The sequence below is a fragment of the Neocloeon triangulifer genome, unplaced genomic scaffold (assembly GCF_031216515.1).
Source record: "Neocloeon triangulifer isolate White Clay Creek 2 clone unplaced genomic scaffold, ASM3121651v1 ptg000014l, whole genome shotgun sequence".
NCBI classification, from domain to species: domain Eukaryota; kingdom Metazoa; phylum Arthropoda; class Insecta; order Ephemeroptera; family Baetidae; genus Neocloeon; species Neocloeon triangulifer.
In genome coordinates, this window is record NW_026775556.1 from 28,692,990 (window position 1) to 28,711,289 (window position 18,300).

At 35.0% G+C, this 18,300-nt stretch overlaps 3 protein-coding genes across 9 annotated transcripts in view; 1 reads left to right on the forward strand and 2 right to left on the reverse strand.

The window, feature by feature from the left end:
• Window positions 1-9,788: 9,788 nt before the first annotated feature.
• Window positions 9,789-10,888, reverse strand: LOC132200612 (thyroid transcription factor 1-associated protein 26). The gene is made up of 3 exons (XM_059626221.1): window positions 10,700-10,888; window positions 10,473-10,638; window positions 9,789-10,418 (listed from the first exon to the last, which is right to left on the reverse strand). Exons 1-3 carry the CDS (start codon window positions 10,794-10,796, stop codon window positions 10,169-10,171), a joined length of 513 nt encoding a protein of 170 aa, XP_059482204.1. The 5' UTR covers window positions 10,797-10,888; the 3' UTR covers window positions 9,789-10,168.
• Window positions 10,889-11,104: 216 nt separating this feature from the next.
• LOC132200133 (zinc finger CCCH domain-containing protein 11A-like) lies at window positions 11,105-14,831 on the forward strand. Its single transcript, XM_059625359.1, has 6 exons — window positions 11,105-11,199; window positions 11,499-11,564; window positions 11,626-11,745; window positions 11,809-11,929; window positions 12,100-12,216; window positions 13,098-14,831. Exons 2-6 carry the CDS (start codon window positions 11,523-11,525, stop codon window positions 14,411-14,413), a joined length of 1,716 nt encoding a protein of 571 aa, XP_059481342.1. The 5' UTR covers window positions 11,105-11,199; window positions 11,499-11,522; the 3' UTR covers window positions 14,414-14,831.
• Window positions 14,832-14,873: 42 nt separating this feature from the next.
• The window catches only part of LOC132200134 (paired box protein Pax-6-like), a 70,011-nt gene continuing 66,584 nt past the window's right edge, over window positions 14,874-18,300 (reverse strand). For 3 of the 7 annotated variants that reach the window (XM_059625360.1, XM_059625366.1, XM_059625361.1), the window contains 4 exons: window positions 17,616-17,698; window positions 17,001-17,302; window positions 16,255-16,502; window positions 14,875-15,826 (listed from right to left, as the gene is read on the reverse strand). In XM_059625360.1, the coding sequence (XP_059481343.1) occupies window positions 15,738-15,826; window positions 16,255-16,502; window positions 17,001-17,302; window positions 17,616-17,698 (722 nt within the window). In that variant the 3' untranslated portion in view covers window positions 14,875-15,737. Of the gene's footprint in view, window positions 15,827-16,254; window positions 16,503-17,000; window positions 17,303-17,615; window positions 17,699-18,300 lie in introns of all 7 variants that reach the window. The other 4 variants (XM_059625362.1, XM_059625364.1, XM_059625363.1 and 1 more) reach the window with 4 other exon arrangements.

Here is an 18,300-nt window from a genome sequence, read left to right on the forward strand (position 1 = left end):
TTTGCTAAATTCATATTACTAGATTGTAAACGGATTTAATTGAGTCATAACCATAGGTTTGAAATGAGTGACAAAATTTAATAGAGTATAAAGTATAACCTTCTTGAGCTCAACTGACATTATACAATCGGAAATGAGAAATAACAACGAGATACATGAAATAATTCACTGACCCAATTCCGGCACTTTGTGGTACGTGCACGTGAGTTTGCAAAGGCGCGCGGAAATGCCATGGCGCGTGCAACGAAAACATGCCAAATCATTTTGCTATCTCAATCTACGTTGCTGCTGCCGGTGTTTGATCAGAGCCACTGGGCACGCACAAAAAGCCGCACTTTGTGTCAAGTATGAATGAACGACTTTTTCCCCCAAACAATAAAATCAAACACAACGTTTTCGTTTAGCATAAAAGAACGAATGCACGCCTGGCTGGCATGGCACGACGACGAGAGCACAAGAGAGAAAAGTGAGAGTTTTTTCTCACTTGTTGCATCGATGATGAGCTGCGACGTTTTGCTCGAGTGCATCTTCCAATTAATAACTCTTATGTCATCGCGGCGTGTTTAAACGTTCAGTGAGCATAACGAAGTTGTGTATGATTTTCCTTTGTTAATTTGACGCAAAAGATAATAAGAATAAGACAAAAATAACAATTTCTAAAAGTGAGCTCAATGGCACAGCTGAAATGTAAGAAACAAATTTAATTTTCAAAGACTTACTTTTATTTTGGTTGTAACACTTGTAAAATTATTTGTCTACAGTAGTTTTTTACCATTGTTTATTAAATTTAAATGATTAAAAAATGTTTTAGCGTAATTAAGTTTGTATTTTATTTATTCAAATGTATTAGAAATTTAAAAAAAAAAATGATTAACGACAAAATTACACTACATCATAATTATTAAATAAACTAACTATAAAAAACTTGTGTAAATATTTAAAAAAAAATTAAATTAATGATTTAATTATAAAACAAATTTTAATATATTTTATTATTTTAAATTTTATAAAGTAATTGAATTGAATTGAATAAATTTTTTTATATTGGTTTAAAAATATTATCATAATCTCCTAGTAAATGGCGTTAAGTTGCATTGAAACGTCGTAGGAACATTTATTGAAGACCTACTTTCATGAAATGTCATTTTTAATGTATGTTATGAAAATATTTATATTAAAAAAATTACAAAAATGAATGTCATTTTGTTTAAATAGTCCTATCTCGACTCAAACCATTTCTAAATATTTCGGGGATTTAACTTTTTTGTTGTGAAGATTGTCAGATATAATATTCTGAATTAGAAGTAAGAACTATATTTATTTTTTAAGGATCCATTGATAGAATGAATTTTCCCACATTGAATAAAAAGCCTGTAATTAACTCTGTCTTCATTTTTGTATGCAACCATAACCAGCAGATTTGATTGTTGCAAAGATTATTGCACGGTGCATTACCGTCGAACACATTTTTTCGCTAGCCTCATTTCCTCTTAACAGAGAGTGAGGTAATTTTGTCCACCCACAACGAATATAAAATATGCAACTAAAGTTGCAAAAAAGAAACTCACTTTTCGCTTGCCAAAACAATAAATGTAATTCCAGCACCTGTCAGTCTACCTGCAATAATCGGGCAATAAAACTGTGCATCAAATCAGGAGCAAGGTGGATAACTCAAGAAAGAGCCGCTTTGTGACGAAATAAAATAAAAGTTTTGCCAAAGTATTGACGTCAAATCCGTGTAATAAACGATCCGGCTGCTTCAAAGAGCGGTAAAATGGGGTTTTGTTATGAAACTAGACGAGTGCGCGACCATTATTAATGAGGCGTGTTACCCTAAAAGAGAATTTTATGAAATAAAACCACACTGGTGCCTTGTGATGAGTAAATTTTCAATATGGCTAGCAAAAATAATTAATTATTATATTTTTTACTATAAAAAAGTAAAAGCTGTTGACGAACCGCAAAATTTTTGCAACTTTTAGAGGTGAAAGAAAATGTATTAAATTGCTGATATTTTTCATGGTTCAGAAAGGTTTTAATACTTTTAACCCTTTTAATAGGGTACTTTAAATATATTTTGGGAACAATAATATATTTATTTATTTATAAATAAAAAAATAAATAATGAAAAGATGAAAACAATCGCGGATATTTTCACATGCGTACGTGAACCAAAGACCAAGGCAGGATTCTTCATTTTGAAATTTATTTTCTTTATTTCTGGTTTATTTTTATTGAAGATAATATTTATAAAAAATTAATACAAGAATTGATGTTTATTTTTTATTTTAATGATATTAAAAATTTTGTAAATTAGCATCTATTGGAATAAATTTTAAAAATAAATTGTTTGAAATTTTATAATTTAATATAAAAACCTTTGGATAAAATAAATTAATAAATTATAAATAAAATAAACTTATTAAATTATATATGGTTAATGGTTACACAATTTAGTTTTATGCATTCAGTGTTAATTTTGTGCTTCGTAAGTAGAGCACTTTTCAGAGCATCTCGGCCTAATATTAAAATACGTGCAGAAAAACTTTCACTACTTCGCTTCGGACGGAGAACTAATATTAAGTTGTAGATGCTAATTCAAGTGGTGCAAAACAAGAGGCGTTCTAAAGTCTGCACTGTTCGCCAATTGGAATAATTATATTTGTGCTGATAATTTTTATATAAAGGCAGCAGTGTGATTTCTTTGAACAGGTTTTGCACCGGCCGGGCCAAACCTGCTCTTGAAAACAAACGTTTTTTCCTTGTGAAGTTCGCCTTTGTTTGACGAGGGCGCTTTGTTTGCTCATTATCACAATTGACGACCTTCAATTTCGCACTCGTCTTCTTTCAGGAAGGAAACTTACATTGACTCAATTTTATTTACGCTTAAAACAAAGGCGTTTTTTAACAGACAGAAGTGGAAGAATGAGTTATAATTTGTATTGAATTCAATGAATGATGAATTTTCATTACTCTTTTGCACAGACTTACAGAGCGTAATCAAATTTTGATTTATTTATTTATTCCTTTGCTTTTATTGCGTCTGCAGTAAATAAATAAATCACAAATAGACGCGGAAATTTTATTTTTCAAAAATTATAATTTTATTTCTAATTTTTAAAAATACATAATTATTAGTGTTATTGTTTTAAATGATAATGCTAATTATAATCAATTAAAATTAAAATAAGTCATAGAGCAAATATTAGATTTGCGTGAAATCAAACATTAGAAAAAAAGACAATAAACTTAATTTGAAGCTATTTTAACATTTTTATTCGCGTGAATTGATATAAGATATGAGTTTTTAAGAGAAAATTCAACAATCGAACGTAATTTTACTAATTTGACCCCCGTTTTTCACTTAAATTTCTACTTTTACTATCAAGTAGAAATTAAAGCTTTTTTGGACTCATTTATTCCTCTCTTGATAGTAAAAAAAAAATGAATCTCTTTTATAGAAATCTCACATTGAAAAAAAATACAACAGTTTTGCAATAACAACATGGAAATGGCCAAACAAACAAAGAAAGCCTGATTTTGTTGTTCATCTCTCTGACTTTACAATAAACAACAAAATCAGGCTGCGAGAAATGAGTGAACAGCTACAAGAACTACGAAAGAAAGCAAGAGCAAATACAATCACCAATCAATCAGAAGCAGACAAGATCAAGGACCTGGAGCAGCAGGTGGCGAGCCTCAAAAGCTACGTCGGCTTCCTAATTAACGATGAGATCAGGAAAAACAATGAAGCAAAGCTCAGGAGTTCAAATAATAAAGTCTCAGCGGCTTGGAAAATCATCAAGGAGAACGTTGGCAATGAAATTACATCCACCACTATTTCAGAAATCTGCATAGACGGGCAAGAAGAAAAAGATTTGCAGAAAATTGCTGACTTCCTGAACACTAAATTTATCGAGCCACTTCCCGAAATGAGTGAACAAGAAATACAACTCGCCATTGAAGACGTCCCACTAGTGGAGACGATATTTTCACTTAATCAATTGACAACACCAGACGAGATTCGGAGAGTCATTGGCGCCTTTCCTGCAAAAAAATCAGCTGGCTGGGACGGAATATCCATGAGCGTCATCAAACAAATTTCCGCTTACATTGCCACGCCACTTTCGGATTTAATAAACTGTTCCTTCGTGGAGGGGAAATTTCCTGAAAATTTAAAACTGGCGACCATTGTACCTATCTACAAGAAGAAGGGCGAGGAAAACGACGCAGCAAACTACAGACCAATCGCTCTCACGTCAACGGTTGCTAAAATATTTGAGAAATGCTACCTAAATAGAATTGACGCCTACTTTTCAGACAATCAACTAATTCAAGGCTTCCAGCACGGCTTCAGAAAAGGCAAAAGCACGGTAACAGCACTCTATGACCTAGTCACGGACTTGCACTCGTCTATCGAGAAACGAGAGAAAGTGAACATGATCCTATACGATTTCTCAAATGCGTTTGGCTGCGTTGTGCCCGAAATCCTGATCGGAAAACTGAGATGCTATGGACTCGATGAAAAATCACTCTCTTGGATGAAATCATTCCTCACGGGTCGGAAACAAGTGGTTCAACTTAGGCACCTTGACGAAAACCAGACCATAACGAACGTAACATCTGCAACGTTGGACTCCTCCATTGGAGTACCGCAAGGAACGTCGCTAGGACCATTTAGTTACACGGCCTATGAAAACGACTTTTCGTTGGAAAGCGTAGCTGCCACCCTCTATGTCTTTGCCGACGATTTGACGAGCCTCGCAAGGGGTAATACATACACCGAAGCTAACGAGAAAACCTCGCAAGTAAACAAAAGTGTGGAGACCTTCGCCGAAAACAACCGTCTGAGACTAAATGCCTCAAAGACGAAGGTCATGCAAATTCACACCGCTCAGACAAAGAAGTTGGAAAAACCTTCTGTTCAACTTAACAACACGGAAGTCGAAGTGGCGAATGAGAGCAAGGTTCTGGGTGTAATATTCACTGACACAATGAACTGGCGTGCACAGTGCGAATATGCGAGTGGGAAACTAAGAAGTGCAACATACTTGTTTGTGAAAATGGGCAAGAGAGTGCCTAAGAGTAGTCTCAGACAGGTATACTTTGCATACGTGCAAAGCCATATCTTGTACTCGATTATTATCTACGGTGCCTCCCCATACTTTAATCTTGTCGCTATCGCGCAAAAACGGGTGCTGCGGGCTATGGCTGGCAAACGGTACTGGAAAGGACCCGATCCACTTGAGTCATGCAGACAACTATTCAAAGACTTTGACATCCTCCCAGCGTTTTCCTTGTACATATTGGAGTGCGCGAAGTTTGTAAAGAAATACCCTGATAAATTTGCCAGAAACAATGAGGCAGAGGAAGTTCACGTCTACAATACGAGAAACAAGCCAGTGAACGATGAAGACCTTCACATACCCCCAGTGACACTAAACTTGACAGCGCAAAATCCGGCGGTCATGATCGCTCGAATTTACAACCACTTGCCTGCCGAGTTAAAACAAATTGAAGATCTAAAGACATTCACCCTGAAACTGAAACAAGTGCTAAGTGAACACAACTTCTATGACATACACGAATACTTACTGTGCAGTTTTGACAAGTGAAATTTCTCGCGCTAATCTTATAGTTTTTTCCCTTTGCCCTAAGCAACGGGTTTTTTTCTCTAAATTTTAATTTTAGACCTGACATGTTCTAAAGACTACTGTTAATATTCTTGTCTAACAGAACAACAATAAAATTGAATTGAATTGAATTGAATTGAGCAAAAAGCGAGTCACAAAAAAGGACCGTTTTGAAAGCAAGCATAGTTCATAGGTGAAGAAACGTCTCTCGATCTCTTTTTTGCCCTTTGCAGGTGCAACACAAATTCCTGGACGATTCGTTGAGCTGCTCCGAATTTTCACACTTGATCGCTGTCCCACGCCTTTCTCCCATTAGACACAATTAGTCTGCCTGCACCATTGTTGTATAATTCGAGACTAAATTTGCAGACCAGCGCGCGTCGATTACGAAAGTGGTATGATTTTTTTTTCATCAGTTTTGTCGGTTCCTTTCTCGCCCTCCGTTGCACTGGTGGAGTGAAAGGTAGGTGTGTTATGGGATTTCAATTTGAGCCAGAGTGGAATAAAAAGTGTCGTTAATTGTTAAGTAAATTTAAAGTCTCGGCAAAATTAATTTTTTTGATCTCAAAAACTGGCTCTATTGGAATAGAATCTATTTGTTTTAAAATGCTCAATTAATTTTGGGATAGAATTACATTTTAGGGCAAATAATTTTTGAAACATTTATGAGGTTTGTAATTAGGGGCAACGCGGGTCTCCCCATTTCAGACCTTTGAAATCCTAAAATAACATTCGAATAACGTAATTAACTAAACAAGAAACTGAATGAGAATGGATGAGAATACGAAAAACATTACATAATTATAACAGACTATACAAATATCGAAAATTGAACACAGAGAGTTGCTTGAAATTTTATGCAAAATATAAATTTAATTTAATATTTTTTACATTAGTTTGATGTTTGATTTGGAAAGAATTGAAATACAGAAAAGTAAATATTTTAATTTCTATTAATAGAGATATGTATAAAAATGTTTTAAATATATAATTATATAAAAATTGCTTTATAAAAATTGAACAAAAAAAATATCGTGTTTATTTATTTAAATTTTAATGACGTTTTCAGCTTGCAAAAAGAAATGGCAAGAAAAATTTAAATGAAAAATACAAACACTATAAATTGTATCACGGACCTGACGCGGGTTGCACGTCGCGAATATTATGTTGTGAAATGGCATCTCTCGCACGCCTCAGAAATCGCGCCTTTTGAAATGCCGGTCGAGATTTTTTGCTGATATATTAAATCCGCACCTATGTTTGTTTGGTGTTGTAGGTCAGTGTTTTGTTCCTGATTTCTATATAGCGCGATCAAGAATGTGAGCTTGCTAATTTTTGCATGAGTTCTCGGGATCAAGATAACTCTAATTGTGCTAGAAGAAAACTGCCTTGTTTAACACGCTTTTGCTCTGTAATTTCAAGAACTCGTCTAGAAAAATGTTAATTTTGTGGTTGCTTAATCTAGGAATAGTACTTTCTTTCTTAAACGATTGTGTTGGCTTCTGAATTTTTCTTACTATAATGAAAAAATTTGGTCCCACATTTTTTTTTTTTTTTTTTTTAATTACTTTTCAATTGTATTTAATGTCTAAATTTTTTTATGAGACTTCTTAAAATATTTTGATTTGGTTTCATTGTTAAAATTATGTGAAAATTCTAAATCTTATATTTTTCAAAAAAACATTTTAAGTTTCAATTTTAATCGATGTACTTTTTGAGTCACCATTGAGAGCCGCCTGATGTGTAAAAGAAGTGTATCAATTCCAAAATTACAAATGAGAACGTGAGAATTATAGCGTTTGGTTTTGCTCCAAATTGAACGTTAACAACCGCAAATGTAATAAAAGTTAAAAGTATAACAACAACAACAAATCAACATATTTGCGCAATAAAATTTGCATTTATATTTATTTTCCCTTAAAATAAATTGGAACTTGTCAAGAGAAAACTGTAGAAAAATGGCAAAGATTTCCATTTTTATTGCGGCAAATAAAAATCTCACAAGCACTAAGTAAGTGTTCTTGTTTTTATTTGCTCCCCGATGTATAATTTCCGGGTTTGTGGAAGTTTGTTTATCTCCCACTGACGTAGATGCGATATTTGCTGTTATTGCGCGAGAAAATTGTATGACGCAGCCTCTTTTTTCGTTGCTATAATAATTCGCCGCGAGGAGCGAGTCTGGCTAATTGAATAATTCATAAAATAATAAATACGCACGAGTCACGCGAAATGAGCATTCAGCGTGCGTGCAATGGGATAAATGGTTCGAGGTTTATCTTTTTCATTCTCCATCGGAAGCGCCGAGAGATTCTATAATTCAAATAAACAGCACAATTCTCAGCTCTTACTTTTCTACAGGCAAAACAAACAGTAGAACGTGATTTAGCCGCATTTCTATTTGTTTGGAATCCCATTAATGAGAAAATCTCTCGCATTTGTTAATAAACGTTTTCTACTTTTTGTGTGTTTTGGGAAATTAGCAAAATTTGTGGTTTATGCGGATTTATGAATATTAATGGATTTTACAAAATCGCGTAAATACATTAATTTTTATTTTGCTAAGTTGCAGATTTTTCCATTTACGAAGGAAGTCCTAGTAAAACCTTTTTTTAAATTTTATATCTTACATTAATCAAAGGCTATCACAGAAGTGCGTTAAGAATTTTAATTTTGGTGTCTTACGTCACGTTTTCCATTCAACTAGCGGTGAACCATAAAACTTGAATACAAACCTTCTAGGGAATTGTATCATTTTTTTTTTTTAATTAGAAGTGTGGGCATGTATTATTAATGTTTTTAATTTTGTAAGTGTTTTCTACACTCGGTTTTTCATTAAAAAAAAAGATATTGTAACGTGGATCAAGAAACTGAACGATAAAAAAAATGCTTGGAAAGCAAATTAAAACGTGCAAATTTCAACTTTTAATTCGAAATTTCCATTCTTTTCAAAAACAGTTTTGGATTCATTATTAATTATTCTTCTTTCTGTTTACAAAAATTAATTTTTCCATTTAAAACTCTAAAATTACAACAAACAGCAACACAGGATCATAGTTTTTCTTAATGAAAGCTCATCAGTTAGCGTTTTCCAACATGAATCTCGAACTCTCAACTGAGAATCTCGGACAGGTCAAGTCAGAATCTGTTTAGAAAAGAATTAAAATTTCCAATTAAGAGTTGAAATTTGGACATTTTAATTCGTTTTCCAAGCATTGGTTTTCTTGATCAGTTTCTGAATTAACATCTTTAAAAAAATTAATATATTAAATTTTTTTATAACGAAGTGACTTATTTTTTTTTATTCTTTGGAAAAAAATTTAATTTTTTATCCACATCAAAATTTCAGATTATTGTTATAGTTGCAATGTGTACTTCTGTAATCTTGTGTGATAGTCACAAATGATAAAATAAAAATTTAAATCAAATTATAATTTTGAAAAAATGAAACATAAAAATGTTCCTATTTGACATCAGACAAGGCGGGAGAAAGTATCAAAAATTAAATGTCGCTCTGGGCATTTGGATCGTTGGACGTGATTATTCTCAGTGCCTCATTGTCTGCGCAGTGATCTGAAAAAGTTACGGAACCAATTGATACGTGCAGCTCTGCTCCTCCAGTGATGTAACAGCAGAGAAGTGCACGAGCCTTACTCGTACTTTTGCCCAGCGGCGCGCTGCAATTACCAAACCGTTACAATAGTAAACACCTGATTTTTTTTCTCAATGGGCACCCAGCACGCTCAAGCACTTCCTCTCACTCTTTGGAATATTTTTCAATCAGCTTATGTGGTAGCTCAAGGCCCAATTAAATCATTTGCTCGGTGCTAATTAGAGTCAGCTTCAAATGGCAAATATTTAAACTTTGGCTTAAAAACAGTTGCTCAAATGTTTGACATTTGAATTGCAGAGGTGCGAATTCAATATAATTTGGCTCTTACTTTGTTACTTTGACACAAATATAAAAAAAATATTAAAAATAATGTAAGTAATCCTTTTAACATTGATTTTGCAAAAACTCTAAAACCGGCTTTCCACATTACAATTAAAAATAAATATAAGTTAAAATTGTTTTTAATTTAATTCCAAGACTGATTGGTATTCTAGTTTATTATTCATTTAATATTTGATTACACAATGGCCTTCCGAGCAAGCAGGAATTTCTCTGCACCGACGCTGTTGTTTCATTTGCTAAGTCTGCGCTGAACTTGCTCCATTGCTCGGAGCCCCAAGTTTTGTGAGCTAACTGCGTCATTACCATTACATTATTCAACTAAACGTTGGCAATTGAACAGGTGTGGCCTAGGGCGGTGTGAAAATTAGTTTCAATTAAGTTATGGCACCGCAACCATTAATCAAGCACAGCCAGCATGAACAAATTACACCTTGACGCTAGAAAAGTTTTTCATTTATCTGATTAAAATATTATTTTGTAATGTAATTTTTTTTAAATCTATTACAGGATTTTGTAACAATTATAAATTAATAGATTTAAATTTTTTTTATTATGTCTGTTCCTGATCTATTTGACCATAAATTTATTTGCACTGCTTTTGTATCTTTTCGAGGAGCATTTCAAGTCTATCTTTCATCACAGGCTGACCTTTTTTTGTCTTCTTGGAAAGTTTCCGAAACCTCTCAGCCTTCTTTGCCTTGTATTCAAGCAACTTCTGCTCCTTCTCGGCTTTTTTCATCTCGAGTTCCTTTTTCTTATCTTCCTTCTGCTGGCGGATCCTTTCAAACTCTTGCCGCACTCTTTGGGATGTTGAAACTTTACCACTAGGAGGCCTAAAAATTGAGCAATTTAATGAAGCGAATATGAAATAAGCAGTTCAATTTTACATTTTTTGCGAATGTTGATTTTGTTGCTCACTGCTGACATTTTTTGCCTCATCCGAATCAGACGTTATTGCTGCCGGATCCAATAATGGTTTGCCTTGAATGTGTTTCAGCTCTTTGTAGTAGTTTCTCATAACCTTCTTTTTCCTTCGTTCCTCAAATTGCTGCACTGAAACAAAAGGTTTTTTCAATGAAATTGTATGGGAAAAATTTGTGCGATTTTTATTTACCTTTGAACTTGTGGCTGAATTTTCGTTCTCGCCACTTTTTCTTGTCAAATCCTTTCTTCTCACCACCTTCATTCTTTCCCTTAACGTTTGTCTTCATTTCTGACGGCACGGATTGAGGGAAAACTTCAGAAGAAAAGAAAAATTAAAACAGGATCCACTAAAGTCATCAAAATCAACACGTGAGTTGAGAAACAAATACAAATCAATTACCAACATAACAAAATATTTTATTTACATGCACATAAACTTTTCGATGATATTTTGTTACAATAATCATTGAAAAGTGACTGAAAATAACGATTCAAATAAATTGCCGTTAATTTGTACGAGAAATGAATAAATAAAGTAGGTAATTATGGGAAATAAAAAAGGAGTATCTTAATTTAGTTGGCAACAGTGTTTAAGATCATCTGCTGCGCTCGCCATCTTTGTTTTGCCAGAATTTTGCTTTCTGCGGAGAGGAGTGCATTTTTAGAGTTAAAACTTGCACTTTTACAGTGGTAAGGATTTATTATTGTGGCTAATTCTGTTAAATTTAAGTTAAAATATTTTTGTCAATGTTTTCATAATGTAAAAAAAGCTTTAAACCTCCGATCTTAAAAGATAACAATGGAATAAAATGCTCATACATTTTCGTGACTTGCTCCGCTGAGGAGTTATGTAAATAATTTCTACTAACATACCCTCTAAAAAATTCAATCTGGCTTTTAAATTTACGATGTTACACACGCAGTAAATTTTATAGTAAAATAATCATCCATCCTTTTGATCTGATTTGCCATTTTCATCGATTTTTCAGTTTTCTGCCTAGAAGAAAGCAATCATGGACGACTGTTACTTTTACTACTATTCGTCGTGCTTGAAGGTGTTTGCATTGATTTCTTTAAAATTCCCAGCAGATTGTTAACGTATATTTTGAATTTCAGGGCGACGCTTGTCCCTTCAGGCACGAGCCTAGCGCGCTTGGCAAAGAAACCGTCTGCAATTTCTGGAAGCAGAGACTCTGCAACAAGGCTCACTGTCCGTTTCGCCATATGGATGTGAAGGTAAATTCTACACATTTCTCAGCAAATTTCTTGAATTTGTAACGTGTCTGAAATTTTCTCCAGGTGGACCGCAGCACAATACCGTGCTACTGGGAAACGCAGCTCACTGGTTGCCGAAAGCCGCACTGTCCTTTCCTGCACCAGAGCAAGTCTCTCTCCAGCGACACGGAGAATGGACAACCTTGTGAGTTATTGAAATTTATAAATTTCCCTGCGTTTAGTGTAAATTTGTTCCAGGAAAAATTTTTAAATTAGGTCAAATCAAAACTTTTTTAAAAGGGTTTTATATTTTTGAAAATTGAGGATTTTAATGTCTTGTTTTCAAAGAATTAATTAACATTATCATTATTTCAGTGATTTTGCCTGTGAAAAGTGGTGCAGATTCGGAGCCAGTCGAGACCTCGATTGCTCAAAGTTCGATTCCCCAGTTGAGCTCAAGCTTTGATCCGCTCGTTGTGAACTTCGAAGAAGGTATGAGATTTCTGTGAACCCAGTGGTCAATCTGTGCATGCTTTCTTGTATGATTATTAGTGCATGTTTTGGCTTGAGAAAAGTAAAACGCTTCTTTTGTAATCTCTTCTGCAAATCTCTATCTGCATGTGTATAAAATTGCAAGCTTTGCTTTTTGTATTGCTTATCTGCTGAATAAATTTCCTACTTTGCACTTTCTCTTGTTTTTGTTTTTTATATGTTATTTGCAATTATCAGGAATGTGGAATTTTTATAAAAAAATTTAAATAACCTTTTAAGATGAGACTTTTTGAGCAAAACAAAAAAAATCGTTCCACTTCCTGTCGTCGATTCTTGTTTCTTCATGAATCATCCTGTCACTGATTCGGTCAATCAAGAGCAACATCAACAACAGAATGACAATTTGTAAGATACAGTTTTTGTGAAGCATTAGATAATAGAATTCATGAGAGAAATTCAATTTATTTTAAAATTATTCTATTTAAAAATCATTTTTTTTTCCCATCCAATAGATGTTGCATGAGAACTTGAATTTTTCTTAAAAGTAAAATTTTTAATGCTTAAAGAAAATTGTAATCTACATCTCATTTTTCTGTTGTCGATTTTGTGAAGCAAACACATCTAAGAAGAAATCTGCTGCTTAATGAAGAGTCACAATCATAGTCAACAAAAATGAGTGCACAGTTTTTGTTTTATTCAATTTTTTTTTTAATTGTAAGTAATCTTTGTATTTATTATCATATTTTTGGAATTATTAACATTTATTCTGGCTCTTAAAAGTTGTTTTAATATTAATATCTTTTTAAATTGCTTTCTGTATCTTTTATTCGATTTAGATAAAAAAATTCACAGTCGATTAATTAAGCTTGTCCTACTTTCAGAGTCCGACAACGAGAGTGTGCCTTCAGTATCGCCACTAAAGTCATCTCGCTTGCGAAACGCGCCCAAAACGCTCGAGCAAATAAGACTGGAGAAAATTCAAGCCGAGTCTGCCGCCTTTTACAACTACGAGACCCAGCAGCAGTTTGTGGGCCGAGAAAGCAACTTGTCCAACAGGCTGGACATCGACTGCCGAGCAAGACTAAGGGAGAAACAGAATCCAGAAAGCAGAGCGGTTGGTCCTGAGAAGAGCCAGGATTTGCGGGCAGTCATGTTGTCGAAACGGATGCAGGCGCAGCAAGAAGAGGCCAAGACTTCGACCAACGTTGAGAACATCAAGGTTCTGAGCATCGATGAGATTCGAGAGAAGAGGAGGAGGAAAATGGAGGAGCAGGAGAAAGAGGCCCAAGTGAATCCTCCGGTCCGGGTGCCCAAACAGAAAATCACTTTCGGCAGCGAAGAGGAAACCGAAGTCAAATCGCCTCCGAAGAGAAAAATTGAAGTCAACCCTCCAGTTCCTGAAAATGCTCCGAGCGCGGCCGCCAAGAAAATCAAAAGGGCGATTTCTCCGGTCGTGTTCGACGTTTCGGAAAAGGTGAAAAAAGTGAAGAAGTCAAAGGAGGAAAAGAAAAAGAAGAAGCACAAGAAGGAGAAAAGAGACGCGGACGTGTCAAGAAAAATAAATGTCCTTCCTACCTCCGAATCAAAGTTTCCCAACATCCAAATCACAGCCAACCTGACCAGCCCCACAAAACCCACCGTGGCTGTTGTTGCGAGAAAGAGGGTGATTTCGGCCGACGAGACGGCGCCACCAGATGTGTTCAAGAGATTGAAAAAAGAGCCCCAGAGAAAGGAGGCGACCGAGCCAAAACGGAAAAAGCCCGAGAGGCCGCTGTGGAAACCATCTAGGTTGGTCAAGACCGAAGAGCCAGAAGGGGAACCGAAACCAGCGCCGGTCCCGAAGGCCAGATTGAATGTTGCGGCGCCGGTTTTCACTCCGAAGATACAAATTTTATCTTCAATCATCAAACCTGCGACATCCGCAGAGAGTAAACCAGTTCGGGTCATCAAGCTGAAAAAGCCAACTGCGTCTGAGCCTGTTGTCGAACCAAAGCCAGAAGTTGAGAAAGTCGCCGAGCCTTCGACCTCCAAGCTTTCGATTGAGATCCCGAAATCGCCTCAGAGGAGTCTCAGCCAGTCCATCAGCATTGATGATGAGTTCGATCTTCTCTCTCCGTCCTCGAACCCTGACGACTCCTTCCTGAGGGCTTCGGATGACAAAATACTGGAAGACATAGACGCTTTGCTGAACGAGTAACACTTAAAAGATACTAGAACTTTTGTTATTTAACACTGGTTGTTATGAATTTTATAACATTTGCAAACTGCAATCCGTACTGCTCGGAAAACATCACCCGATCTCTCACTGAAATTGTTAAACTTTGGCGTTTTTATCTCCACTAGGGAATGTTTTAGCTGTTGAATAAACCATCTCCCAATTTTAGCAGATCAATTTAGATCACGTGCCATGCATGTGTGTTTTTTTTAATTTTGTTTGCCTCTACGGGCTGTAAAGTGCCCCAAACGTTTTTTGTGATGATTGTATTTTTAAATTTTAACTAACTCTCCTATATATTATTTGAATTAAAATATCTCTGAACTTGTGAATATGAACTAAAACTATTAGTACCAGTTTTTGTAAATAAAGAATAAAATTATTCTTTGTAACATGTGAATTATGTGTTTTCATTATTTATTTAAGTCAGGTTCAAACTGAAAGTAAAATCAAAATTTAAGTAACACCAGATGAAGGTATGGGCTGCTCTTTATTCTGATACTGGAGTGCTGCATATTTACAAATTGAAGTGATTCACATTCAAGCACATTTTTACAAATTGGAGAATCCACATTTTTCCAGCTCACAATCCTCATGCCTTAATTATTTACCTCTTGTGTACAATAATAATAATAATTAATTTCTCAGCTTAAAATGCTGATTTCCATTGGAAAACACAAACATTTTTCCATAATGAGAGATCATTTCATATGTCATAATAATTAAGTACAGTGTTTCTTATTTTCTCTTCCCATATAAATGATTTTGGTATGGTAGATAGTCTTCGATAAATCTATATAATGCACTAACTTTACTTTTTCAAAATAATAATAAACTATGGCTCAATTTTTGATAAAATGCCACTTTTCATTTACAAAAAAATTTATGCGACCCTTCTCAATATTGCTTGAAAGTCAAGGGCTTGACAAAATATTTAATTAATTCAACTTAATCCGGAGATAAACTTTGATCTTCCTCGGCTGACACGAGTGAAATCGATGATAATAATGATAATCCTAATTGTAAGTATATCATACAACACAGTGCTTCACATAGTAATTAAAAACTAGTTCGAGTCCGATTTTCGAGTTGATCAGGCAGTCTCAGGTTCCGGCGGCTCGATGGGTGGTGGTCCGAGCGGCGGCGGCTGCCACTGCTGCACTTCCGAGTAATGTTGCTCGTTGCTGTTTGCGTCGTTGCTGGCCAGGTTGCTCGCTGACGAAGTGGCCCCAGGCGACGAGTCGGCGGCGCTCAGGGCGCTGCTCTGCTCGGCCATGGGGCACAACGAGTCTCAGGCCCACCACTGTCACTGGAGCCGCGGCCAGTACTGACTGGTCATGTCTCCGGGCTGACCGGGAACGGCGATCGGAACAGAAACGCCTGGAGAAATCAAACCTGAAAATGGACCAAAATTAGAAAATTTAAATTAAATTTATTGGTAAAAAGCAGAGACAGTTTCCCAAAAGAAAATCATAAATTATCCATTAAAGAAAACAATTAAACAAAAATTGCAAAATTAAGTATAAAATATAATGCATTTGTATTTCTTCTCCTGTAAAATTGTATACACTTGATGTGTTTAATAAATTTGTCTCCCTAAATACATCATGTAATTTAATGCAAAAAAAATTAAATTAATATTTGAATTATTAAATTTTTATGGAGGTTTTAAAAAATGTAACTGGTAATTATATTATTATATAAGAATAAAAGATTTAAATTTTATATTATTGAATATTTACTCAATTATTTTCATGAGGAAAAATAGAACCGAACAGAAATTAACCGAAGAGAAAGCAAAATAAAACCATTTCAATATTTACCCAGTTTACCTGTTGAAGAGGAGCCATTTGTGCCGTACTGGCCGTTCATGCCCTGATAGGCTTGCGAAGGGCTGCAGGGCGACGGCCTGCCGTAAGGACCGAGGCCCAGAGGGTCACCGTAGTGTGAAGGTCGCGTCATGCAGGCGTAGGTCGGGTCACGCTGCTGCAGACAGGAGGCGGGCGGCACGTGGCCCATGCTGGCGCCCTGGTTGGCCATGCTGAAGCTCGGCATTGGGGTCATCGGACCACTGAAACAACAGCAATAAGATTTTTTAATTAAAATTTGCTTTTTAATTCCATTATTTAATACAAACAAACAAGAGATGAGATGGCCCTATGGAAATTTTGGAATCAAATTAAATCTAGTTCACTGATGGCAAAGGCAACTTTAAATTATTTAAAAAAAGCAATGTTATTTGGAATTCCAATGAAATTCTTTTTTTTCAGTTTAATTATTTTAATAAAATTTATTAGTGAATAAATTAATATATATGAAATAAAAATTTATAATTTAATAATAAAAAATAAAATTATAATATAACTTTGAATAATAATTTATTTAATTTTTTAGTGTTGATTTAAATTTAATATACAAGTTATTTTATAAGTCAAATTCTAATCATTCTACAAAATGACAAAAAAATAATTTGAAAATTAAAATTAACTATGCAACTTGACAGACACGCCTGTTTAGCAGGTTGCCTATCGCTGAAAGTTCGGCAATTATAAAATCCAAAGCAACTCACTTGTAAGTATCGGCCATGGTCATCGACGGAGGCGGGGGGATGGAAGGGTACATGGGGCTGTTGGAGAAGCTGGTGGTGCCGTTGACGAGGCCCCTGGTGGGCGAGGCGCCGCCGCTGCCACCCTGGTGCAGGTGCGAGGGCGCGTGTTGCTCGGGCGGAGGGGCCGCGCCGCCCCTGCGCTGGTTGCGCAGCTTCTCCTCGCGCCGCCACTTTGCTCTGCGGTTGCTGAACCAAACCTGCTGACCACACGCACTCTCGTTAGCCCACCACTGGTCACAAACTACCCTGTCTACCCAGCTTGCCTTTTGAAATTGAGAGATGTTTGTGAGTCATATTAGATTTTTATTAATCGTTAATATTAACCTTAAACATTAAATTAATCTAAAATTTCGTTTGCAAAAAGCAAATAATTTCATCAGTAAACGATTAAAATTTTTGCTTTCGACAGTTCAAGTTGATTTGTCTATAAAATTGTTCAAATTATGAAGGAAAATTCCTCGCTGGGATTTAAGTTGTTTTATTTGCTGTGTGATATTAATTTTTCTTGCTATGTGAATAAATTATGCTAATTAATAAATAAATAAAATTAAATTTTGGCAAGTTTCTTTCTCTTACCTGTATTCGAGCTTCTGGAAGTCCAATTTTTGCCGCCAGCCTTTCGCGGGCAAAAACATCTGGGTAGTGCGTTCGTTCAAATTCTGTGGAAAAAAGAGTAATTTATTTCGTTAATGAATTTTTACTGTGCAGAGTGTAAGTAGTGGTGATTTGTAATTTTATTCAACCCAATATTTCATTACAAAATTGATTTTTACAAATTTTGTTGCTGATTGGTCAAAATATCTGAGACTCTAATCAACATTTTAGCTATTTTGATACTTTTCTCAGAGTTTCTAATCATTCGGCAGAATGCTGGTTTTTACTCTTATATCTTTTATCTTATTAATTCAGAACAAAATGACGACAAAATGAAATTAAAAAGTACTAATATTATAGTAATTATCTAGAAATTCTGGTTAAAAAGGTGTTTATTGTTTAAAAAATAATATTTGAATTTTGAATTTAAAAATTCATTTGTGGAATGAAGAGACTTTTCGTGATTTTGACGTAAAACAAAGAAAGTTAAATAAAACAAAATATTAATAAAAATACTTTGTACTTTAAGGAACGTCAAAATCTATTTTTATAATAACACGAATTTGTGGCTGATAAAAATTTCAGTCCATTATGGTGAAAGAGTTAAAAGAGCGTCGCTATCAAAGAAAATGCAAATATTAGCGCTGGCGCGGGAATCAAAGGGTTC

Coding starts and splice junctions, on each gene's coding strand:
- LOC132200612 (XM_059626221.1), bottom strand. CDS start 10,796: ATGAAGACAAACGTTAAGGGAAAGAATGAAGGTGGTGAGAAGAAAGGA. Junction 10,639..10,699: donor ATTCAGCCACAAGTTCAAAG/GTAAATAAAAAT, acceptor CTTTTGTTTCAG/TGCAGCAATTTGAGGAACGA. Junction 10,419..10,472: donor AATCAACATTCGCAAAAAAT/GTAAAATTGAAC, acceptor CTCAATTTTTAG/GCCTCCTAGTGGTAAAGTTT.
- LOC132200133 (XM_059625359.1), top strand. CDS start 11,523: ATGGACGACTGTTACTTTTACTACTATTCGTCGTGCTTGAAG. Junction 11,746..11,808: donor TTCGCCATATGGATGTGAAG/GTAAATTCTACA, acceptor AATTTTCTCCAG/GTGGACCGCAGCACAATACC. Junction 11,930..12,099: donor CACGGAGAATGGACAACCTT/GTGAGTTATTGA, acceptor TCATTATTTCAG/TGATTTTGCCTGTGAAAAGT.